Source organism: Poeciliopsis prolifica, unplaced genomic scaffold (genome assembly GCF_027474105.1).
Source record: "Poeciliopsis prolifica strain line A6 unplaced genomic scaffold, Auburn_PproV2 SCAFFOLD112, whole genome shotgun sequence".
Taxonomy (NCBI): Eukaryota; Metazoa; Chordata; class Actinopteri; order Cyprinodontiformes; family Poeciliidae; genus Poeciliopsis; species Poeciliopsis prolifica.
In genome coordinates this window covers 869,871-895,387 of record NW_026562487.1, presented here as the reverse complement: position 1 = coordinate 895,387, position 25,517 = coordinate 869,871, and the positions used below count along the sequence as shown (strand labels likewise).

Here is a 25,517-nt window from a genome sequence, read left to right as displayed (position 1 = left end):
GGAGGAAGGACTGGCTGTTTCTTTAACAACAGAAGATGATTAGGGGTCAAAACCTCCAGGTCATTTGGATCATCTGATGCAGCAGTCAAAGGACGATCGTTTATGATCGCTTCCACTTCACATAATAGTGTGTGAAGACCATCATCATCTAATGTTTGTTCCCCCAAAACAGAGTTCAACACCTTTCTGACAGTACGAATCTGTTTTCCCATATTCCACCTTGATGGGAGGCAGTTGGTGTTTAAAGGTCCAAGCGATACCTTTTGTCATTAGCTCTTCTCTTATTTTAGAATGATCAAGCTCAGCTATGGCTTCTCTAAGCTCCTTTTTAGCACCAATAAAATTAGTGCCATTATCTGAGTGCAGAGTAGAAGCTTGACCTCTTCTACATATGAACCTTCTGATGGCATTTATGCATGATGAGGCATCCAAAGAGTGAGCAACCTCTATGTGGACAGCCCTCAGTGCAAAGCATGTAAATAGTACGCCATAGCGCTTCACTATGCTCCGTCCCCTTTTCACACCAAAGGGTCCAAAATAGTCAACTCCCACATGTGTGAACGGAGGTTTGTCTGGGAGTACACGCTCTTCCAATAAGTCTGCCATTTTCTGGACTGCAGGCTTTGCATGTATTTTCCTGCATGTGATGCATTTTGATATTATTGTGCGGGCAGCTCTGTTCAGTCCTGGTATCCAGTATTGCTGTCTGACCTTTGCAATCAGCTGGTTCCTTCCACAGTGACCATTCTGTCGATGAACCTGTTGCAGAATCAGCCTAGCAATGTGATGTTCTTTGTGCAACACAATTGGGCATCTTGCTTCCTCTGGCATGGCTGATTTGTTCAGTCGACCTCCAACTTTGATGATGCCATCATGCAGAAAAGGATCTAATTTAGAAAGTCGATTTGACCTCTTTAGATGGGAATCCTTACCCAAAAGTGAAGACAACTCTTCTGGATACATCTCTCTTTGACTGTGACATATTAACACCATTTTTGCATCTTCCAGGTCCTGAACAGACAAAGGTTTTCCTTTCACTGACTTTCTCAATCTTATCAATTTTTCATGCACTTTCTGGGACTGCTTCAATGATTCTGACTCTTTCAGGACAGCAACTTCTTTACATTCCTTTCTCTTCTCCACGAGATAGTGAAGTAGGTCTTTCATGCGTAGCATCCATGCAACAGCTTTTTTCAGTTTGTGCCAGTCAGAGTAGTATTCCACCAGTTTTTTAATGGGTGAAACTTCAGTCATAGTCAAGAGACTGACTAGCGCTGTCTTTTTGAACTCACTGTCCTTCTCCATGGTGTTTGGTATGTCAGGTCTTGTTGGCCACTCAGACTCCTCTTCATAGAGAAAATGTGGACCACAGATCCAATTGTGGTTCTGGATGAGAGTGGTAAATTTTGTGCCATGTGAAGCAATATCTGCTGGATTAAGTGAACTATTCACATATCTCCATTGAGATGGTGAAGTAGCTTCTCTAATGAATGTAACCCGGTTGGCCACAAAGGTCTTGAAACGTAAAGCATCATTCTCTATGTACCTAAGTACGGTCAAGCTGTCTGTCCAAAAAACAGACTCCCCAAGGGGGGTCTCCAGCTCCTGCCTTAACAGTATGTCGACCTTCACTGCTATGACTGCCGCCGTCAGTTCCATCCTAGGAACTGTTATTTTCTTTAGAGGGGCAACTCTGGATTTGGCCATGAGCAATCCGCAGCTCCTCCGTCCATCTTCATTGATTAGCAATAGATATGAAGCAGTACCATAACCAACATCGCTCGCGTCTGAGAAATGGTGCATCTCTGCTTTAGCTGTGGGGCAGAAATCATCTGGCTTCATACATCTCTTTATGTGGAAGCTGGAAAGTTCTTCAAGTTCTGACACCCACTGCTTCCATCTTTGTGACTCTCCTTCTCCAATATTCTTGTCCCAGCTCAATTTCCTTTGACAGAGTTCTCTCAAAATCAGCTTGGCAGGAAGAATACATGGTGAAATTAAACCCAGAGGATCATAAACTGAGTTAACAACTGAAAGAATTCCTCTCCTTGTGGCAGGTTTTCTTGGTATGTTCACCTTAAATGTGAAAGTGTCCGACTCGGTACACCAGTGTATTCCTAAAGCTCTCTCAGTAGGCAGAGTGTCTTTTTTCAAGTCTAAATCTTTCATCTCTGCAGCTCTTTCATTTTCAGGAATATATGACAGAACCTTTCTGCTGTTACTGACCCATTTTGTCAGGTTGAATCCACCCTGCAAACATAGAACCTTCAGAGATTGTGAAAGTTCTATTGCTTGGTCTTCTGAAGCCACAGCTGCCAAGCAGTCATCCATGTAAAACTTTCTCTTGATTGTTTTAGCTGCTTCAGCTGTTGTCTGATCTTCTTTGTTTTCGACTGTCTTTCTTAAGGCAAAACAAGCACAACTTGGAGATGATGTGGCTCCAAAAATATGTACAGTCATTCTGTACTCCTCCAGTTTTCCGTTCAAGTCTCCATCAGGCCACCATAAAAAACGCAAGAAATCAGAGTCCTTTGACGGTACTCTGACTTGATAAAACATTGCCTCTATATCAGCCATCAGTGCAATCTTCTCCTCTCTAAACCTTGTCAACACTCCAATCAAGGTATTTGTGAGGTCTGGGCCTTGGAGTAACTGGTTGTTCAGTGACACTCCCTGATATGTCGCAGTGCAGTCAAAAACAACTCTGATTTTCTTCTTTTTTGGATGATAAACCCCATGATGTGGGATGTACCACACCTCACCGTTGTTGCACTGACTGTCTTCAGGCACCTTTTCTGCATAACCCTTTGCTATGATGTCATACATGAAGGCTTTGTAGTCAGCATGAAACTCTGGGTTCTTTATGAGTTTTTTCTTGAGACTGATAGCTCTCTGCTCAGCCAGACTGCGATTATTGGGCATCTTTAGAGACTTGTTCTTAAATGGGAGACTTATACAGTAATGTCCATCAACGAACTGACAAGACTGTTCCACATCTTTCATAAATTGCCGATCATTTTGTGACATCTCTGTTTTGTCTTCACAGCTACGCTCTGTGAAATCCAAATTATATGCTGTGTCAGCAATTCCTCAATTCTGGCTACTGATATCCTGTTTGCTGTTAAACTTGGCAACTCATTCTCACAGTGTTGAACGTCTTCTTCCCCTTTCACAGGACCATTGACAATCCAGCCGATTGATGTTTTTACTGCATAGGCTAAAACATTTCCTTGGCTATTGATGACTTTCCACGGCTCTATTGCTTTGTGAGCATTAGCACCTATCAAGAGGCCAATTTCTGCCTTAATACTTGGAAGGTGCACCTCATCCAAATATGTCCACTTCCGGAGGTCTTTCTGATCGGGAATGTTCGCCTTTTTGACAGGAATTTCATATTGTGTTAACACTGAAGGTAAGTCAATGTATTTTTCTTCTTCGAATCCACTGACTTCCAGTTCTGACAAGATGTGACTATGGACAAGCTTCTCCTGTCCCATAGTTCGGAGCAAAATGTCCGTCTTTCTGCCTCTTAAGTTCAGTGCTCTCCTGATCTTTTCTGTGCAAAACGTCGCTGAACTGCCAGGATCTATAAAGGCGTATGTCTCAATTATTTGTGTGCCTTTCTTGGACTTGAGTTTTACCGGAACAATGGCCAAAACTTCTTCTTTGCTTCCGGCCCCAGTGTATCCACACATCCTTGGCTTACAGCACTAGTGGTCGGAGATTCAGACATGGTGCTTCTTTCCTTTTTAGGTGATGTCATTTCTTCTCTTTGTACATGTAGGCTGCTTGGATGTTTCCGCGAACATAACTGACATGTCAGTCTTCTTGAACAATCTTTACTCAAATGACCTTGAACAAGGCATCCAAAACATAAACCTTTGGATTTCAAATATTCAATCTTTTCTTTGTGTGCTTGCTTCTGGAACTTTTCACAATTGTCAAGACTGTGATTCTTGCCACAGAACAAACAATTATTCTGAGATACTTTGCCATTATCAGTCTTTGTGATTTGGTTTGACTGTGAAAATTTCTGTTTTTCTGTGTCAACACTTGTAGCAAAACTGCTTCTTCTTGGTGTATGTTCTTTGCTTTCCTCTCAAAACAACCATTTTCCTTTTGCTTTGTAGATAAACTGACTTCCTGGAGATCACCAAACAATGGATCTGAGATGATCTTTGTTTGTCTGTCAATGTAATCTACCAGATCCGTGAACCTTGCTCTTCTTCCTCTGGCCTCCTGCATTTCAAATGCCACATTACGCCATCGCTCTCTCATCTTATATGGCAATTTGGTCAGAATGACTCTCATGTTTGTTGGATTGTCCATCTCTTCCATATAGTCAACATCTTGCATTGAGTTTCGACAACCAATCAGGAAGAGAGAATAAGCATTTAAGCCCTTAACATCATCTGTTTTTATTTGTGGCCATTTTAAAGCCTTTTCGATATAAGCCATGGCTATTTTTAAATTATTGCCATATTGCTTATGAAGTAGTTGTCTGGCTTCTCTGTAACCTTTTTCTGGGATCATGTGTTCACAGCTTCTCACCAGATCTTGTGGCTCTCCACGTGTATATTGCTCCAGAAAGAAGAGTTTATCTTTCTCGTTTTCTGTCTTATTGTCAATAGCATTGTCAAATGCTCTGAGAAAAGATCTATATGTGAGTGGATCACCTGAGAACACAGGAATGTCTCTCTTGGGTAGGAGTGATAGGCTTTGCTGCTTGACCAACATTTCAGTGATCAGGTTCTGATGATGCATCACTTCATAAATTCTGTCACCTGTAGATGTGGGCTCCTGAGGACCGGTAGGTGGGGCTCCTTCCAAGTGATCCTGATGACACAAATATGCATGAGACGAATGTTTTGTGATACTAGCATACACATCAGAAATCGGATGATCTTTCCTCTCTTCATCATGAGCCTTTATTGGAGCATGGAATTCATTTACAGGTTGGGATCTTGGGAGACTTGACAGAGGTTCTTCCAGCCTGTATTTCAAATATTCATTCATTGCATCTCGGGGTTCTTCATGGTTCTGGAAAACCTTGAGCTTAGCAGTAGAGGCTGCTATTGCAGTTTCAATCTCTAGCTCCTCCAACTCAGCCTTTAACTTTGCTTCCTGCAGTTGTATCGCTTTTTTCCTTTTTAGTGATTCAGCTTGTGCTAGAAGAGCTGCTCTTTCTCCTCTTTCATGCGAGCCACTGAACTAGTGTTTGACACAACTGAAGATCTTGCAATGCTAGAACTCAATCTGCTATTACTTCTTTGACAATGAAGATCAGCTATGAAACATGAAAGTCTTTTCATTGTTGAAAAACTTTCATGTTGTTTCAAATACTTAGAAACAGGTTTTATTACGTCTCCATGCATTGATTTCTTCTTGGATGGTTAAGATTCACTGAAAGTCATCATAATGTAGAGCTGAGTGTCATCTGCGTAGCTACTCTAGCTAATCTTATTTCTTGTGATAACCTGAGTTAACAGGAGCCTCAAGATGGAGTCCTGAGGGACCCCAAATTTGATTTTTGTCAGCTCTGATAAAACATACTTGACAAAAATAAATCCCTTTTATTGTAAAATGATTGGTTACCAGTAGAAACGCACCACAAACATGTTGAATTTGATTATTTTAGATTTTTATATATTTCTAGTTGAATTCAGGCTTAAAATATATTATATGGCTCCCACTGAAAAAAACCAAATATTTTGCTTTCATGGCTATTCTACGTATCCAGCTTTTGGTATCAGCCTGTAATGAAGGTCTTCATTACGTGTAGGAAGACAGTTTAAATGTTTTAATTGTTTACTTAGATTGGCTTACCTCAGTTCTTTCCTTATAAGGGTTCTGGGAGAGACCAAATATAGAGGGGGAGCAAAGCACTGTGACTTTTAGAATTTATTAATTGGATTGATATTTATAAGAGTATTTTTAGAAATGAAATGATTGCTATGAAATGAAGTGTTTAATATTATGTTGAAGATGTATTGTCTTGTTTGTGTATATGTTTTTGTTTTATTCTGCTGTGAATTGAGTCTGATTTGGCTGAAGCAGTGGCCAGATTCAACCAGCAGGGGGAGTCTAACGCTTCCGCTAGTTATAGTGAAGAGCACCGGAACTCCTCCTTAGATAAAAATCATCAGCACCGTGTCCCGGTTATTTTTATCAAAACATCCCCCTTTTACAGGTAAGAGTACATACATAAATACACACCTTCAGATTGTAAATAAGTTTATTTACTTTCGGAAAGCTGTAAGTTATTTCGATGTTTTTCTAATGTTAAAAAATTCCGTTGTTAGTTCCGTTGTTAGCACCGTGCTAAGATACTGCTATCTCAACGCTGACGCCATGTTATGTTGGAAGCTAAACTGAGATAATAATAATCGCTGGAGCAAAAGCACCGTGTTCGGCTCTTTTATTAAATATCTCCCTTTTAAAGGGCATTTACATGAGCTGATAGGTTTTAAACAGCAGGATTTAGACTGAAATGTTTTTATAAGATCATTCAGTTTGAAACAGAAACCACATTCCCTCTAAACAAAAAAAGAAAAATTGTTTAAATAAGACATTAGAGAAGGCAGAAAATGTGAGATAATTAACACCTTATTGTATCTGATTCTCATTAGAAAATAAATAATAAAACTGCAGATTAACAAAAAATCTTCCATAGGATCCTAGAAATACAGAAAAACAGAAAATAGTTCAGAGAGAAAAAAACTCAAAGAAAACATTCAGGATCATATGTGTCACCTACCTTCCACCAAACTACCGGTGTTGGAGAAATTGTGATATTGTTAATCAAATATTTGTTATTCTCATTGCTTTATTATGTGTCTTTCTTTATGCTTTCATTTTAGTTAATCTCATTATATAATTAAGAATATTTCTGTATTGTTGATTAACTCTGATTCCTTTCTCGAAGGCCTCACTGATAGAGAGCAGAGACGAAATGGCTTCCAGACCAGACGATGATCTCTGCTGTCCGGTCTGTCTGGAGATATTTAAGGATCCGGTTCTTCTGTCATGCAGCCACAGCTTCTGTACGGAGTGTCTGCAGAAATCCTGGAGAGAGAAACCAGGAAGAGAGTGTCCACTTTGTAAAAGGAGATCATTCATCAAAAATCCACCACGTAATCTGGCTCTGAAGAATCTGTGTGAGACTTTCTTACAGCGGAGAGAGAAGAGAGCTTCAGAGGATCTCTGCAGTCTGCACTCTGAGAAACGCAAACTCTTCTGTCTGGACCATCAGCAGCCAGTGTGTGTCGTCTACAGAGACTCAGAAAAACACACCAATCACAGATTCAGACCCATTGATGAAGCTGCTCAGCAACACAAGAAGAAGCTTCAGGAAACTCTGGAGCCTTTAAAGGAGAAGCTGGAGCTCAGGAAGAAAGTTCAGGAGGAGTTTGATCAGACAGCAGAACACCTGAAGGTCCAGGCCCGACACACAGAGAGGCAGATTAGGGAGCAGTTTAAGCAGCTTCATCAGTTTCTAGCAGAGGAAGAGGAGGCCAGGCTGGCTGCACTGAGGGAGGAAGAGGAGCAGAAGAGAGGGATGATGAAGGAGAAGATGGAGGCTCTGAGCAGAGAGATAGCAGCTCTTTCAGACACAGTCAGAGCCACAGAGGAGGAGCTGAGAGCTGAAGACGTCTCATTCCTGCACAACTACAAGGCTGCAGTGGAAAGAGTCCAGCGCTGCCCCCTGCTGGAGGATCCACAGCTGCCCTCAGGAGCTCTGATAGACCAGGCCAAACATCTGGGCAACCTGGCCTTCAACATCTGGAGCAACATGGAGACCATGGTGACCTACACTCCTCTGGTTCTGGACCCAAACACGGCTGGTCCAAAAATCCATCTCTCTGAAGATCTGACCAGTTTGAGTAGAAGAGAGAAACAGCAGCTTCCTGATAATTCAGAGAGGATTGGGTCATGGTCTGTTCTGAGTTCTGAGGGTTTTAACTCAGGGAACCACAGCTGGGATGTTGATGTTGGAGGCAGTTCATCCTGGAGACTCGGTGTGTTAGATGAGTCTTTTCAGAGGAAGGGAGACATAAAGTCTGGATTGTTGTTTATACGGTTCTATGAAGGTGAATACTCAGCATGGTCTCCACCAGCTCCTTCCACTCGTCTCTCAGTCCAGAAGAATCTCCAGAGGATCAGAGTGAATCTGGACTGGGACAGAGGAAAGCTGTCCTTCTCTGATCTGGATACTAACACACACATACACACCTTCACACACACCTTCACACACAGGTGTTTCCATACTTCGGCACTATTGATAAAACCTTAAAGATGGAACCGATGAAGATCTCAGTGATCAAGCAGCAGCTCTGATGATCTCAGCATGAAGAACAAAAAGTCCAATTGAATCACTATTGTTCAGATGATTGATTGTTTTTATTATTGATTGTATAGTTTGGTGGTGTGGATTTCTTAATATCTGTTTTTAATCAGGAAACTGGAGATGATCTGATTATCTGGGGACTTTTTCATCCCTTTCTGTGTTTTCCACTGTAATGTTTTGAATGTTGTGTTTATTATTTACAACAACTTGATGTAGATAAATTTCTAGCAGAAGATTGAAAGCATAATGAGATGCTTAATAAATGTATTTGTAGCTGATAAGAGTGTCTTTTGTTTTTCAACAGCACCAAAATCTTGCAGTAAGTTCATGAACTTTTGCTGTTTCTGTTTTATTTATTAAGAATTAGAAAATTAAAACAACTTTACCTTCACAACATGTATCCAACCATCTACACTGCGCTGCTTCACTGGTAAACGAAATAAAGAAACACAAAAATACTTGAGCAGAATTACCAGCAACATAAATTTATTATTTCAACTTCACCTTCTGATCAGAAATCCAGAAAATAATCTATTTCTTTTCTTTTGCTACATCATTATTTGTTCAAATGAGCTGCTTCCAACCCAAAACTTGAAGTTATTTTATGTTTTTCTTCATTCAGGAAAAATTTCATGCAAACAAATGTGTCAGCTGTTTTGTGGGAACAAATTATTATATTTCATGAATGTCTCTTGTTAATCTGAAACCACAAAAATAAAACCGGTAAAAACAAATAACGCTATCAGGGTTGTTAGGTTTAATGGCTTTGTGCATCTGCAGCTAAAAATCCTTCCGACATCCAAATCTGAAAAGCTAAGGACTTTCTGTTTAACTAAACATCAGTACAGTGTTGACTAACCTACAATAAGAGTCTGGCCATATGTGAACCTGTATAAGTTTATTACAGTTTACTGCAATTATTTACCACTAATATTTCTAAACATTAAAAGGTTTCTAATGTGAATAACGGGACGACATGCAGTACACCTTCCAGTCCTGCAGAGGGAAGCAAAGCACATGTCCTCAACATGAGCCTGCGCCTACAGAGGATCCCTGTGACGTGAAAAACATCCTGCATGGTTCCGGTACCAAAGACGCGGCGTCCCTGTGACTCCAAGGACTCCAGGCCTGTGGCGCTGACCTCCCACATCATGAAGACCCTGGAGAGACTCATCCTGGAGCCGCTCTGGACTCTGGTCCAACCACACCTGACCCCTTGCAGTTCTCCTACCAGCCCAAACTTGGAGCTGAGGAGGCCATCATCTTCCTGCTGAACCATGAATACGCTCACCTGGACCAGCTCTCAGAGAATTATGTTCCTTGATTCAACACTTGCTGTTTGGAATTTAGATATTATAGTGTGATTCCATGAACTGTGCTGTTGTTGAAGTTCATTGGCTTCTGTCTCTGCACCACCAAATTGGTGAACCAGTTTCAGGACCTGACCAGAACCCCTCAGTGTAAATGACCTTGAGAAATAATGAGATTTGGTTTCACTTAATAGCGAGTTTTAACGCAGAAAAATTATCAAATGTTACAATTCATCCATGTCAGCCAAATGGATCAGATACAGAGTTACATTTACCATCATGTAGCTCACCTTATGGATGAAACCAGCTGAGGCAAATATTATAGTGAATTTAGCTTTTATTCTTCTCTGCAATGCATTTAATCCCTAAAGGGTCATCTGATCAGCTTCTGTCTGTATGTATGACTGCCGCACTCATCCATAAACATGGTTATGTAAGCGTCAGCATGTGCTTTTAAGCAGATAAAAGAGGCTAAAAGAGATTGAAGTACCGAAGGACATGATGCGGTGTTTTAATGCACCGATATAACAAACACATATTTCACAGGAAGACATTCGGATTAAATAATTAGTGCAGTACCGTTCTGTCCCTGGAAAGGATGACAGTATATAGTTTATCAAGATTTTCAAATGAAGGAATCTGGTGGTCTTAGGAAAGTTTTCGTTCATAAACATTTTTTAAATGCTACATATAACTGCTAATCTCCACTTAAACCTCGTCACTTAAAGAATGATTTCTGATTATATTTACTAAATGCTATGGTTTTGTAAACATGACTGTAGCAGTTTTTTAAAGGTAACAGCAAGCTAAATGTCTAAATTCGCTATAGCATGAAAATCTGATGATGATTGTTCTGATAATCTGTGCCATCTGGTCAGGTTTTCCTATGCGCTCTGCCACAAAGATAGATTGTTGGGTAGCACAGATATTCAGAACACCAGCGGCTAATAACTCTCTTCAGATGCATCTCACTTGTAGAAAACCTGTCAAGCACTGATCTGATATGTTTATACTTTAGCCCAAACTCAAAATAAAAACCTATAAATCTCCCTCATATGTCCTGCATTGCTATGATTATTTTATTATGTCTCTGACTTTTGGATATCCAGAGAGTTTGTTGGGATTTCTTTTCCTTCTTGGCCCCTTAGGGGCTCCGTAGGAAACAGACACCATTTACTCAAGTAAATTACAGGCCTGTTTCTTTACTTACTTACACAATTCTCCAAAGTTTTGGAAACATATTTGTCACCAGATTTGAGACATTTATTAATAATTATCAATTACTAGCTGAGTCTGTAGATTTAGTGTCCCAAAGATCCACAGCAATGACAGTTCATCAGTTAATAGAAGAGTTTACCAGTTCATTAAATCAAAAGAAACCTGCTGGTAGGATATTTATTGACTTATAAAAGCATTTTATACAACAAATCACAAAATATTCATCAAGAAACTGGAGCGCTATGGTCTGAGATGACTAGTTTGGCTCTGGAGGAAAAGTTAATTATTGTTCCTCAGTGGAAAAATTCAGGTTTACCAGCAGCAAAGTGATAGACTGATGGAAGCCTGTAGACTCACACACAAAGGTAAAAACTAAAACTGAACCGTCAGGGCAAATTGATATGATGAGAAAAAGACTGTAGCGAATGGAGACCATGGTGACCTACACTCCTCTGGTTCTGGACCCAAACACGGCTGGATCAAAACTGCATCTGTCTGAAGATCTGACCAGTTTGACTGTAGGAGAGAAACAGCAGCTTCCTGATAATCCAGAGAGATTTGATTATTACTGGTGTTCTGTTCTGAGTTCTGATGGTTTTAACTCAGGGAACCACAGCTGGGATGTTGATGTTGGAGACAGTTTATACTGGAGACTCGGTGTGTTAGAAGAATCTGTTCAGAGGAAGGGAAGAATAGAGTCTGGATGGTTGTTTATACGTTTTATGAACATCATTACTCAAAATCTGTTCCTACAAGTCACCAAACTCTTTCTTTTGAGATAGAAGATATTTCAGCTTTTCTAGAGTCTGGAGAAGTGGTGGAGAGCTGGATGTGCAGAATTAAAACTGGAAATTGATTTATATCAAAATGCATTGAAACGTCTGCCAGTCTTCATACCATTTCCCATTGTTCCTGATCTTCAGAAGAAAAGAATCTCCAGAGGATGAGAACATGAAAACTGCCATAACATGAAACTAATCTGTTGAAAGAAGCAATAATTACAGATGAGCAGAATTAGCAGAAAGGTAGATTTATTCTCTTAAATTTTCAACATTGTCATCTGGACTGTTATCCAAACATTATCCATTTCATTTTGTTTGCTACATTATTAGTTGTACAAATGAGCTCCTTCCCACCCAAACCTGAAGTTATTTTATGTTTTTCTTCATTTAGGAAGAATTTTATGCAAACAAATGTGTCAGATGCTTCATGGAAACAAATTATTATATTTTATGAATGTCTCTTATTAATCTGAAACATCAAAAATAAAACCAATATAAACAGATAAAGTTATCAGGTTTGTTGGGATTATTTTTTATATTAACCTGTTACAGATAACATACAATAAAACATCTGGGAACAATAAAACACCATGAGAAACAGACACCGTTTCTCAAATTACAGGCCTGTTTCTTCATTTACACAATTCTCCAAAGTTTTGGTAAACATGTTTGTCACCAGATTTGAGAGATTTATCAATAGACATCAGTGACTCACTGAGAAATTCATGTTTACTAGCAGCAAAGTAACAGACTTTGCTGCTAGTAAACCAAACTAGCAGTGGACCACAGCACAAGACATTCTGGGTATATTCAACCAAAATGGAAGCATGCAGACTCATACACAAAGGTAAAAATTCATAAAAACTAAAACTGTACAGTCAGGGCAAATTTATATAATGAGAAAAAGACTGTGGCGGATATAGTACCCACAGTTTAAAGTAGTGTGAAAGAGTATAGAATAGTTTGAGAAACTTAGAAAGTTTGCAAATATTTAGATTTTAATTGAAATGACTTAAATGTGCAAAAAACAGCAGAGTTGGAGAGTTTAACAGCTTCTCGGAAGAAGGAAATAAAATAATGAGCCATATTGCACTTTGGATAAATCTCTTGTTTTCTTTTGACCCAACAGTTTTTATGATGGTAACCATGACAACAAGGTGCACCTGATTACCTCACAAAACCTGAGATAAAATCTGAACTACGACCCCAAATCCAGGAGGAGCTAAAACAGAGGTTTCATGAAGGCAGAGCAGAGAGAGAAGGATGAAGTTGAAACTGTTTCTTCTGACCAAATATATATTTAAAGAGGAGCAGCAAAAGCAAATGAGGTGGATTAGCAGCACTTTGTGTCATCCAGGATGTGATACAGTGAAACATTGTCTCTGATATTTAGAGCCTCAAACCTTTAAATCCAATAGAGAGAGAAAACTGACTGAGAAAACACTCAGTATCACCTTCATCACTGACTGACAATGAACAAGGAAAACAGAGAGAAAACTGAGGAACCAGATGCTGGAACACAGACTGCTGCAGGAGGAAAAACAAGAATAACACCGTTGAAGTAAGAGGATAAAGTTTCTACAGGAGGGAAACTGACTTCCTGGTTTGACGTTCTGTCTGTTTTCAGCTTCACTCTGAGACAAAATGGCTTCCAGATCAGACGATGATCTCTGCTGTCCGATCTGTCTGGACATATTTAAGGATCCGGTTCTTCTGTCATGCAGCCACAGCTTCTGTAAGGAGTGTCTGCAGAAATCCTGGAGAGAGAAACCAGGAAGAGAGTGTCCAGTTTTGTAAAAGGAGATCATTCATCAAAAATCCACCACGTAATCTGGCTCTGAAGAATCTGTGTGAGACTTTCTTACAGCAGAGAGAGAGAGCTTCAGAGGATCTCTGCAGTCTGCACTCTGAGAAACGCAAACTCTTCTGTCTGGACCATCAGCAGCCAGTGTGTGTCGTCTACAGAGACTCAGAAAACTACACCAGTCACAGATTCAGACCCATTGATGAAGCTGCTCAGCAACACAAGAAGAAGCTTCAGGAAACTCTGGAGCCTTTAAAGAAGAAGCTGGAGCTCAGGAAGAAAGTTCAGGAGGAGTTTGATCAGACAGCAGAACACCTGAAGGTCCAGGCCCGACACACAGAGAGGCAGATTAGGGAGCAGTTTAAGCAGCTTCATCAGTTTCTAGCAGAGGAAGAGGAGGCCAGGCTGGCTGCACTGAGGGAGGAAGAGGAGCAGAAGAGAGGGATGATGAAGGAGAAGATGGAGGCTCTGAGCAGAGAGATAGCAGCTCTTTCAGAAACAGTCAGAGCACAGAGGAGGAGCTGAGAGCTGAAGACGTCTCATTCCTGCACAACTACAAGGCTGCAGTGGAAAGAGTCCAGCGCTGCCCCCTGCTGGAGGATCCACATCTGCCCTCAGGAGCTCTGATAGACCAGGCCAAACATCTGGGCAACCTGGCCTTCAACATCTGGAGCAACATGGAGACCATGGTGACCTACACTCCTCTGGTTCTGGACCCAAACACGGCTCATCCATACCTCCATCTGTCTGAAGATCTGACCAGTTTGACTTTTAGAGAGAAACTGCAGCTTCCTGATAATCCAGAGAGATTTGATGATTTGTTTCTCACTGTTCTGAGTTCTGAGGGTTTTAACTCAGGGAACCACAGCTGGGATGTTGATTTTGGAGGCAGTTCATACTGGAGACTCGGTGTGTTAGATGAGTCTTTTCAGAGGAAGGGAGACATAAAGTCTGAATTGTTGGCTATATTGGTCAATGAAGGTGAATATACAATACGTTCTCCATCAGCTCCTTCCACTCGTCTCTCCATCCAGAAGAATCTCCAGAGGATCAGAGTGAATCTGGACTGGGACAGAGGAAAGCTGTCCTTCTCTGATCTGGATACTAACACACACATACACACCTTCACACACACCTTCACTCACAAGATGTTTCCATATTTCACCACTAATAAAACCTTAAAGATGGAACCGATGAAGATCTCAGTGATCAAGCAGCAGCTCTGATGATCCAAATCAAAACTTATTGATCAGATGATTGATTGGTTTCATGATTGATTGTATAGTTTGCTGGTTTTGGTGAATTTCTTCATATCATTTTTAAACTCTGTTTTTAATCAAGAAACTGGAGACTTTTTCCATATCTTTCTGTGTTTTCCACTGTAATGTTTTGAACGTTTATTATTTACAACTTGATGTAAATAAATTTGTTGGTTATTGAAAACTTGCTCTTTCAATTTTACTTGTGATTCCCCACCTGTGGTCTAATTTTTCCAAAACCAATGATGTAGCCTAAATAGGCCACCTCTCTCTGGGCAATGGCACATTTCTGGGGGTTAATAGTCATTCCAGCTGCTCTAATGCATGCTAACACTTGTTTTAAATGGGACATGTGGTCTTTCCAGGTTGGACTGAACACAACTACATTGTCCAAGTAAGCTGCTGAAAAACTTGACACATCCCTCAAAACATGATCCATAAGTCTTTGAAAGGTGGCAGGCGCTCCCTGCAAGCCAAATGGCATCACTTTAAAATGATACATACCAAATGGTGTTCTAAATGCTGTCAGCTTGCGAGCCTCTGGTGCCAGTGCCACCTGCCAGTATCCTTTACTTAAGTCCAGAGTAGTAATGTATCTGGCTCCTCCAACTCTTTCCAACAGGTCATCTATTCTGGGCATAGGATATGCATCAAACTGAGACAAAGAATTCAGATAACGAAAGTCAATACAAAATCTCAGTGAGCCATCCTTTTTAGGAACCAGAACCACAGGGCTACACCATTCACTGGTTGAAATTTCAATGATGCCCAGTTCCGACATAAAGTTGATCTCTTTCTTCAAGTCTGGTACCAACCGCTCTGGGATCCTGTAGCCTTTCTGCCGAGCTGGAGCATCTTTCTTGAGACAGATCTCATGTTGTACCAGGTCAGTGAAACCTGGAACCTCTGAAAACAGTGTAGAATCCAGCAGAGCTGCAACTTCCTCCTGTTGGGGGACTAACAGATGAGAAAGATCAATTGCCCTAAACTGTGTTTCACTTGAGGGCAAAAACTTCTCTTTCACCTCCTCATCTTGAACGTTACAAATCAAGAACTGCTGCACTGGTGTCTGCTGCACCTGGAATTCCTTCAGCAAATTCACATGAAACGTCTGATGTTTTTTCACTCTGTCAGGCATAAACAGTTCATATGTGACCTTACCCACTTGCCGCGTCACTTCATATGGGCCATGCCACTTAGCAAGCAATTTGTTATCTGAGGTTGGTAGCAGCAGTAGAACCTGCTGGCCTGGTTTCAGGACCCTCTCTGTCGACTTCCGGTCGTACCATCTTTTCTGGTTTTGTTGTGCTGTCTTCATGTTCTCCTGCACCAAAGCTGTCATTTCCTCCAATCTCTGTCGCATCTTGACCACATATGCCACGATGTTGTCCTCCGCTGATTCAGGATGTTCCCAGTAGTCCTTCAGGAGGTCCAGTGGTCCTCTAACTTGACGTCCATAGAGCAGCTCAAATGGAGAAAATCCAGTCGAAGCCTGTGGGACCTCTCTATAGGCAAACAGCAAATAGGGCAACCACTGGTCCCAATCTGCTCCTGTAGTGGAAACAAATTTACGCAGCATGTTCTTTAAAGTCTGGTTGTATCTTTCAACAAGCCCATCGGTCTGCGGATGATAGGGGGTGGTCTTAATCCCTTTTACTCCTAGTAACTTGTAGACTTGTTTTAACAGCTTAGACATGAAGTTTGTTCCACAGTCTGTCAAAACTTCTTTCGGTATCCCTACTCTGGAGAACAGTTGTATCAGACAGTTAGCAACATTTCTGGCCTTCACACATCTCAGGGGAAAAAACTTCAGGGTACCGAGTTGCATAATCACATATAACCAAGATACATTTGTTGCCTGCTGAGCTTCTCTCTAGAGGACCTACTACATCCATCCCTATTCTCTCAAAAGGAGTACCAATAATTGGTAGGGGCTGAAGTTGGGCCTGAGAGATCTTCTTTCCAGAAGTGAGTTGACATTTAACACAGGACTTACAAAAGTTAGATATCCGAGTATACATTCCGGGCCACACAAATCTTCTGGAAATTCTACACAATGTTTTGTGAAATCCCATATGTCCAGCCCACGGAACTGTGTGTCCCAGATCTATTACTCTCTCTCTGAACTGTTGTGGTAATGCTAAAGACTCTACATCCCCTTTACGCTGATACAAAATTCCCTTTTTAACTACATAAGTAGCTTCATCCAGAAATCCTGTAGTGGTCTGCCTGTTCCCATCTACCTCCATAACTTTCTCAAACCAACCTTTTAAAGTTGGATCCTGTCTCTGAAGCTCACCCACATTAGCTGGAAGATCAACATCCAACAGCTGAAATGGTTTAACAGTGTTCTCTGTTTGCTTAGCAGAACCTCTTATTTTATCCCTCCTTTTTTCAGCCTTGGTTTTATAAGGTTTAACTGGTCCCATTTCCCATACTTCATCAAAAAACGGTAACTCACTCAAGGTGTTTTGAGAACTTTGAGCCCTTGTAGTGACCATATTGTGCCCCCCTGATGTCATTTTACATGGGTACTGTATGGTTTGGGCTGCAAGAGGCCTAGTTATGTCTGATGGGAAAAAGTTGTCAGTCTGCTGAAGAAGGTCTGTGATAATGGGAACATCATTACCCATAATAACAGCGTAAGGTAGTGTTGCTGCAAGAGCTACTGATAGAAAAAATGTATGTCCTCCCACAGTCAGATATATGTCAGCCATTGGATATTCATGTTTGTCCCCATGTGTGCAGCTTATCTGACATGTATCCTCAGTCCACCTTTCCCTAGGTACTAAGGAAGACAAAACCACAGTCTGAAACCCACCTGTATCTAGCAAAGCTGTCTCTCGTTTCCCATTAATCAAAACAGGTAGTACAAGCAACATCATGAAAAACACATGCAGGTCTGGGAACCGTACAAAACATGGATGGTTTAGAATGATCAGTGAGGGGACAGAAATACTGAGTGTGGCCCAGTCCATTACATAAATAACATCTTAAGTCACGCTTGCCAGAACGAAAAGGGGCGTTCTTTGTACAATCAGGTTTGTACTTACTAGAGGAAGGTTGCCTACCCCTAGAAAATGTCCTGTTCTCCACCTGACCACCACCTTGTTCATTTCCAAAAGACTTATTTCTGTGGGCAAAACTGGAGTCTGTGCCAACAGTATTATGCCTTGTCCCCTGTCGAGCTGCCATGAAGACCTCCGCCAGTTGTGCTGCTTTCTCCGCTGTCTTTGGATCGTGCTCCCGAAGCCACACCTCTTCAGGGTTGACCATCCTCAGGAACTGCTCCAGGATCATTGTCTCTGAAATGTCCTTTACAGTTGCCTTGTGTGGTTTAATCCACTTGAAAAACATTTCTTTGAGGCGCACATACAGTTCTTGTGATGTCTCTCCCGGAAAAATGTCCAAAGAACGGAAACGTCGACGATAGGTTTCAGGTGTAATCTCATACTTCTGCAATATGGCCACCTTCACCTTTTCATAATCTTCTGAGTCTGCAAAATCCATCAAGACATAAGCACTTCGGGCCTTACCAGTCAGTAGCGGAATTAGCCGGATAGCTCATTCCTCCTGCGGCCATCGACAAACTCGGGCCATTCTTTCAAAAGTGGTCAAAAATGTTCAATGTCGTCATCAGGTAGCAAAGGATGTAGCTTAGGTTCTCTGTGCATGCTGATGTCCCTCTCTGATCCGACTGACCAAGATGCCTGACTTGTCCCTTCGTCAGGATCAACTATGTCCTCTTGAGGCTGCAGCGCTCCAGGCTGTGTCTGCTCGCCTTCAGCGTCGTGCCGCAGAACATCCACTTGCTGCTGAATTTGGTGAAACTGGTGCTGCACAGACTTCCATCTTTGCTCTTGACGAGAAGCCTCTTTAGCCATCTGTTGGTCTATTACTGACTGAGACTGAATGAGCGATTTCACCAAATCTGAAAGCTCATCAATCTTCTCACAGGTGCTGGGTGCCACGCCCTCCGGATCAGCAGATGCCATCGCTCCCTCATCAGACTGCACCTGTTGGTCTTGCTTCCTCTTTTCTCTCTCTTTTGTCATCCTCAGCTTCACTTTGCGACTTCGATCCCACTTCTGATACCACTTGTTAGAATGACCCTTAGCGGCAGGCTTTAAAATAGGAGTCTTGAGGCAGAGAGATGCAGTGCAGACCAACCAGGTGTTTAATCACCAACATTGAAAACAAACAATTCTGCATACAAAGGGGGAAATGCATTCCCACAGCAGCCACACCCACATGTGGGCAACCTGTCAGCTTTTATAGTCCCTGGCTGCACCAATTCACAGCCCCAAAAAGCAGGATGAAACAAAATACATATACACAAACAAGACAATACATCTTCACATAATATTAAACACTTCATTTCATAGCAATCATTTCATTTCTAAAAATACTCTTATAATATCAATCCAATTAATAAATTCTAAAAGTCACAGTGCTTTGCTCCCCCTCTATATTTGGTCTCTCCCAGAACCCTTATAAGGAAAGAACTGAGGTAAGCCGATCTAAGTAAACAATTCAATACATTTAAAATGTTTTCACACACATAATGAAGACCTTCATTACAAGGATTATAAATGAAAACTATCACAACACGTATCCACATATCAATATATTTCCTTCTGGTTAAATAATTATTGTTTACATAAATGTTGCACAGAAAGATTTTGTGATTATCTGTACTACGCCCCTTTTTCACTGTTTACAGTGACAACAACCCCCTAACTTATGTGTTATCAACTGCAAAGCTGAATGCCACGGGGAGTAGATGGGTTGCAGAGCTCGCCGACTTTAATTTCACAGTTAAATATCGTCCGGGCAAAGAAAACAGTGATGGTGATAGTTTGTCTCGGATGCCATTGGATGCAGAGAACTTTATGGCTGAGTGCACAGAGGAGAGGTCTAATGATGCTGTAGGGGCGACTGAAATGGCAGTACAGACACAGTTAGAGCCGAATGCCTCCTGGTCGATGCCGTCCCCTATTTGCAGCATTCTAGACACTCAGGGGAACTCTGTTTCATTAGCCCAGCAGCTATACAACAAGATCAAAAAGATGACTCACTTATTGGGGTGGTGTTGCAGTCCAAATTGTCTGGACTGAGACCTCCACGACATGAACTAAACAGGCTCGGTCCACAGGGTCGGTGTTTAATAAGGGAATGGGATAAATTGGAGTTGGATGAATACGGGGTGCTTTGGAGAAAGACTGCCCACAGGAAGCAATTGGTTCTTCCAGAACAACATAAAGCAAGGGTCCTAAATGACCTACACGATCAGATGGGCCATCAGGGCACCGATAGGACAGTGTCATTGATCAGGGATTGTTTTTTGAAGAGTATGTAATGAAATGCACCTGTCTGAAACAGAAAAGACCTAGCCGTGAGACATGGGCTCCTCTTGTAAACATAGTCACCACACAGCCCTTTGAACTGGTGTCAGTGGACTTTCTCCATATAGATAGGTGTAAAGGTGGCTATGAATACATATTAGTGATTGTGGACCATTTCACACGATTCGCACAGGCGTACCCTACAACATCAAAATCTGGAAAGACAGTAGCTGACAAAATATTCAATGATTATGCACTAAGATTTGGGTTCCCAAATCTTGACCAAGGTGGCGAGTTTGAAAACCAACTTTTCTCTCAGCTCTTCAAATATTGCAACATGGCAGGATCAAAGACTTCAACTTACCCTGAGGGAAATGGGCAAGTTGAACGATTTAATCGGACACTGATTCAGATGCTCAAAACCCTCACAGACAGGGACAAGACAAACTGGAAAGACTCTCTGAATAAACTTGCCTTTGCCTACAACTGTACAGGCACAGAGGTGACAGGATTCTCACCATTTTATCTGTTATATGGCCGCTCCCCAAAACTACCCATTGACTTGTTTGGTTTACCAGCAGAAACCGGTAACCAAGATCACCATGCTTATGTTGAACAGTGGAAAGAAAGGATGCAGCAGGCGTATACCATTGCGCAAGAAAATGTGCAGAAATCTGCTCACAGAAACAAAAGAATCTATGATGCAAAAATCAGGAGCTCAATGTTGTTTCCAGGAGACCGGGTGCTAGTGAGGAATTTGACTCCTTGTGGTGGTCCTGGTAAACTCAGGAATTACTGGGAGGATGTCATACATACCGTTGTCCGGCAAGTGGGAAAAGATGAGCCAGGAAAGAGTTAACGGAAGCCATCTTGTGTGTGGCCATTTTGGAGAGTTCATCTGAATGTCGACACCTATATAAGGCGATGGAGGTTGAGTGCATGACAGAAATGCTTCAAAAAATACAAAGATGGCAATAAGGCTAAATAAAATGCTACAGAAAATATTATGTTCCCACAGGAATTAAGGTTTTTACACTCTCAGGTCTGCCATTTTTATTCTTCACACCTTAAATCGGTTCAAACGATCATTGTTGGTCCTCCACAGTGAGATCGGCGGCGCCGCTGCTGCACACTTTAAAGTTAATCTTCACATAATAAAAAGAAAAAATTTTAAAGTGACCTTTATGTTTTGAAAAACAACAGACAAAATGCAAAAACAAAAGTTTATTAAGTTTTTGAATGTCATATTGACAGATTTTTCTATTGACTATAACAATATTTTTCAGTGTTTTTGAAGTTTTAATATATAAAGTTGATTACACCCATGTATTGTTTCTGTAAAATAGGAAAAAAATCATTTAGTTTCTCAGTATTTTTAAAGTATTTTTCTGTTGATTTTATGTAAACTTCTCTGCCATGTTTTTACAGTGTGCTCTGGGAGAAAGCTAAGGGGATTGCCGTAAACAAGAAAAACCTGTTTTAACATTCATGTTCCTGTTCATCTGCATTTTATTCTGTAGTTCTGAGTCACACAGAGCAGAAACAAAATTCAACGATAAAAACAACGTGCAAGAACTAAAAACCTTTTTATCATTAACATGTTGCATATCGGCTCTAATTTCACTGAAATACATTCTTAGCCTAATTGATGGCCCTTTGGCAGCTAAATGAAGGGATTTCAGGCCAACCTGAGTTTATGTTTTATTACCACAGCTTCTGTATTTGTTCCTCTATAATATTTCAACAATCATGTTGACAAAGTCCATCACAGTTTTTACCTGAACTGTGGCCTTCCTTTAATCTTTCATCATGTTTTTATAGTTGCACAGGAGATGAAATGAAAGTTAGTCAGGAAATAAGCTAAATAACAACCAGATATCAAACTTGATCCTAATCCTGATCCTTCCTTTGTGTTTAGTTTTTTTTGTGGAGCAGCAGGTCTTTGTTCCCCACAGGATCCATTTAGACGCCTTGTTTTGATTTCTTCACATCACTTCATCTTTAAAAGCTTGAGGGCGGCGTTCCTCCAGTCTGACCCAATAAAATCAAGTCTTCTGTTATCAGGAGGATGAGAGAAAACATTAATGCATCATTTATTGATGCATGTTTAATCTGAAGCCATCAATGAAAAGAAACTTTGATACGTTATGATTTTATAGTTTTATTTTTGCTGTTTCAAGTTAACAAGAGACATTCATGAACATTTGATCCCATAAACCAGCTGATATATTTGTTTACATGAAATTCTTTGCAAAATTAACAAGAAAAAAAGAAAAATCTTCAGGTTTGGAAACAACTAATAATCTACAACATGTGTGTAAACAGTAATTCTTTAACTAGAAGGAAATATATTGATACGTTGATACAAGTGATAGTTTCATTTATAATCCATCACAAGTAAAATTGAAAGAGCAAGTTTTCAACAAAAACCTAGTAATTTATTTACATCGAGTGATAAATGATAAACCTTCAAAATATTTCAGTGGAAACAGAAATATGTAAAAAATCCTCCAGATGATCAGATCATCTTTCATTTCCTGATTAAAAACAGAGTTTAAAAATGACATTACAAAATTCCTCAAACCAGAAAACCATATAATCAATCATAAAGCCAATCAATCATCTGATCAATAAGTTTTGACTTGCATCATCAGAGCTGCTGCTTGTTCACTGAGATCTTTATGGGTTCAATCTTTAAGGTGTTTATTAGTGGTGAAGAGTGGAAACATCTTATCAGTGAAGGTGTATATGAAGGTGAGTATGTGTGTGTTAGTGTCCAGATCAGAGAAGGACAGCTTTCCTCTGTCCCAGTCCAGATTCACTCTGATCCTCTGGAGATTCTTCTGGACTGAGAGACGAGTGGAAGGAGCTGGTGGAGACTCTGCATAGTATGTACCTTTATAGAACCATAAAAACATCCATCCAGACTCTATTCTTCCCTTCCTCTCAACAGACTCTTCTATCACACCAAGGCTCCAGGCTTTAGTGTCTCCAACATCAACATCCCAGCTGTGGTTCCCTGAGTTAAAACCCTCAGAACTCAGAACAGTGAGAAACAAATCATCAAATCTCTCTGGATTATCAGGAAGCTGCTGTTTCTCTCCTACAGTCAAACTGGTCAGATCTTCAGACAGATGGAGGTATGGATGAGCCGTGTTTGGGTCCAGAACCAGAGGAGTGTAGGTCACCATGGTCTCCATGTTGCTCCAGATGTTGAAGGCCAGGTTGCCCAGATGTTTGGCCTGGTCTATCAGAGCTCCTGAGGGCAGCTGTGGATCCTCCAGCAGGGGCAGCGCTGGACTCTTTCCACTGCAGCCTTGTAGTTGTGCAGGAATGAGACGTCTTCAGCTCTCAGCTCCTCCTCTGTGGCTCTGACTGTTTCTGAAAGAGCTGCTATCTCTCTGCTCAGAGCCTCCATCTTCTCCTTCATCATCCCTCTCTTCTGCTCCTCTTCCTCCCTCAGTGCAGCCAGCCTGACCTCCTCTTCCTCTGCTAGAAACTGATGAAGCTGCTTAAACTGCTCCCTAATCTGCCTCTCTGTGTGTCGGGCCTGGACCTTCAGGTGTTCTGCTGTCTGATCAAACTCCTCCTGAACTTTCTTCCTGAGCTCCAGCTTCTTCTTTAAAGGCTCCAGAGTTTTATGAAGCTTCTTCTTGTGTTGCTGAGCAGCTTCATCAACGGGTCTGAATCTGTGACTGGTGTAGTTTTCTGAGTCTCTGTAGACGACACACACTGGCTGCTGATGGTCCAGACAGAAGAGTTTGCGTTTCTCAGAGTGCAGACTGCAGAGATCCTCTGAAGCTCTCTTCTCTCTCCGCTGTAAGAAAGTCTCACACAGATTCTTCAGAGCCAGATTACGTGGTGGATTTTTGATGAATGATCTCCTTTTACAAACTGGACACTCTCTTCCTGGTTTCTCTCTCCAGGATTTCTGCAGACACTCCGTACAGAAGCTGTGGCTGCATGACAGAAGAACCGGATCCTTAAATATGTCCAGACAGACCGGACAGCAGAGATCATCGTCTGGTCTGGAAGCCATTTCGTCTCTGCTCTCTATCAGTGAGGCCTTCGGAGAAAGGAATCAGAGTTAATCAACAATACAGAAATATTCCTAATTATATAATGAATTAACTAAAATGAAAGCATAAAAGAAAGACACATAATAAAGCAATGAGAATAACAAATATTTGATTAATAATATCACAATTTCTCCAACACCGGTAGTTTGGTGGAAGGTAGGTGACACATATGATCCTGAATGTTTTCTTTGAGTTTTTTTCTCTCTGAACTATTTCCTGTTTTTCTGTATTTCTAGGATCCTATGGAAGATTTTCTGTTAATCTGCAGTTTTATTATTTATTTTCTAATGAGAATCAGATACAATAAGGTGTTAATTATCTCACATTTTCTGCCTTCTCTAATGTCTTATTTAAACAATTGTTCTTTTTTTGTTTAGAGGGAATGTGGTTTCTGTTTCAAACTGAATGATCTTATAAAAACATTTTTCAGTCTAAATCCTGCTGTTTAAAACCTATCAGCTCATGTAAATGCCCTTTAAAAGGGAGATATTTTAATAAAAGAGCCGAACACGGTGCTTTTGCTCCAGCGATTATTATTATCTTAGTTTAGCTTCCAACATACAACATGGCGTCAGCGTTGAGATAGCAGTATCTTAGCACGGTGCTAACAACGGAACTAACAACGGAATTTCTTAACATAAGAAACATCGAAAATAACTTAGAGCTTTCCGAAAGTAAATAAACTTATTTACAATCTGCAGGTGTGTCTTTATGTATGTACTCTTACCTGTAAAAGGGGGATATTTTGATAAAAGAACCGGGACACGGTGCTTTTGCTCCAGCGATTATTATTATCTCAGTTTAGCTTCCAACATACAACATGGCGTCAGCGTTGAGATAGCAGTATCTTAGCACGGTGCTAACAACGGAACTAACAACGGAACTAACGGGATTTCTTAACATTAGAAACATCGAAAATAACTTAGAGCTTTCCGAAAGTAAATACACTTATTTACAATCTGAAGGTGTGTATTTATGTATGTACTCTTACCTGTAAAAGGGGGATGTTTTGATAAAAGAACCGGGACACCGTGCTTCTGCTCCAGCGATGATTTTTATCTAAGGAGGAATTTCCGGTGCTCTTCACTATAACTAGCGGAAGCGGGATACTCCCCCTGCTGGTTGAATCTGGCCACTGCTTCAGCCAAATCAGACTCAATTCACAGCAGGATAAAACAAAATACATATACACAAACAAGACAATACATCTTCAACATAATATTAAACACTTCATTTCATAGCAATCATTTCATTTCTAAAAATACTCTTATAAATATCAATCCAATTAATAAATTCTAAAAGTCACAGTGCTTTGCTCCCCCTCTATATTTGGTCTCTCCCAGAATCCTTATAAGGAAAGAACTGAGATAAGC

General features: G+C 40.8%; 1 protein-coding gene and 1 pseudogene across 1 annotated transcript; one reads left to right on the top strand and one right to left on the bottom strand.

The window, feature by feature from the left end:
* The first annotated feature begins 6,170 nt into the window (after positions 1–6,170).
* LOC129354555 (nuclear factor 7, brain-like) lies at positions 6,171–14,775 on the top strand. Its single transcript, XM_055024019.1, has 4 exons — positions 6,171–6,190; positions 6,926–7,695; positions 11,888–11,900; positions 14,061–14,775. Exons 2-4 carry the CDS (start codon positions 6,953–6,955, stop codon positions 14,685–14,687), a joined length of 1,383 nt encoding a protein of 460 aa, XP_054879994.1. The 5' UTR covers positions 6,171–6,190; positions 6,926–6,952; the 3' UTR covers positions 14,688–14,775.
* Positions 14,776–22,533: 7,758 nt separating this feature from the next.
* LOC129354554 (nuclear factor 7, brain-like) lies at positions 22,534–25,175 on the bottom strand (annotated as a pseudogene).
* Positions 25,176–25,517: the final 342 nt, after the last annotated feature.

Excerpts from the sequence above, each read along its gene's own strand:
- LOC129354555 (XM_055024019.1), top strand. The coding sequence starts at position 6,953 with ATGGCTTCCAGACCAGACGATGATCTCTGCTGTCCGGTCTGTCTGGAG.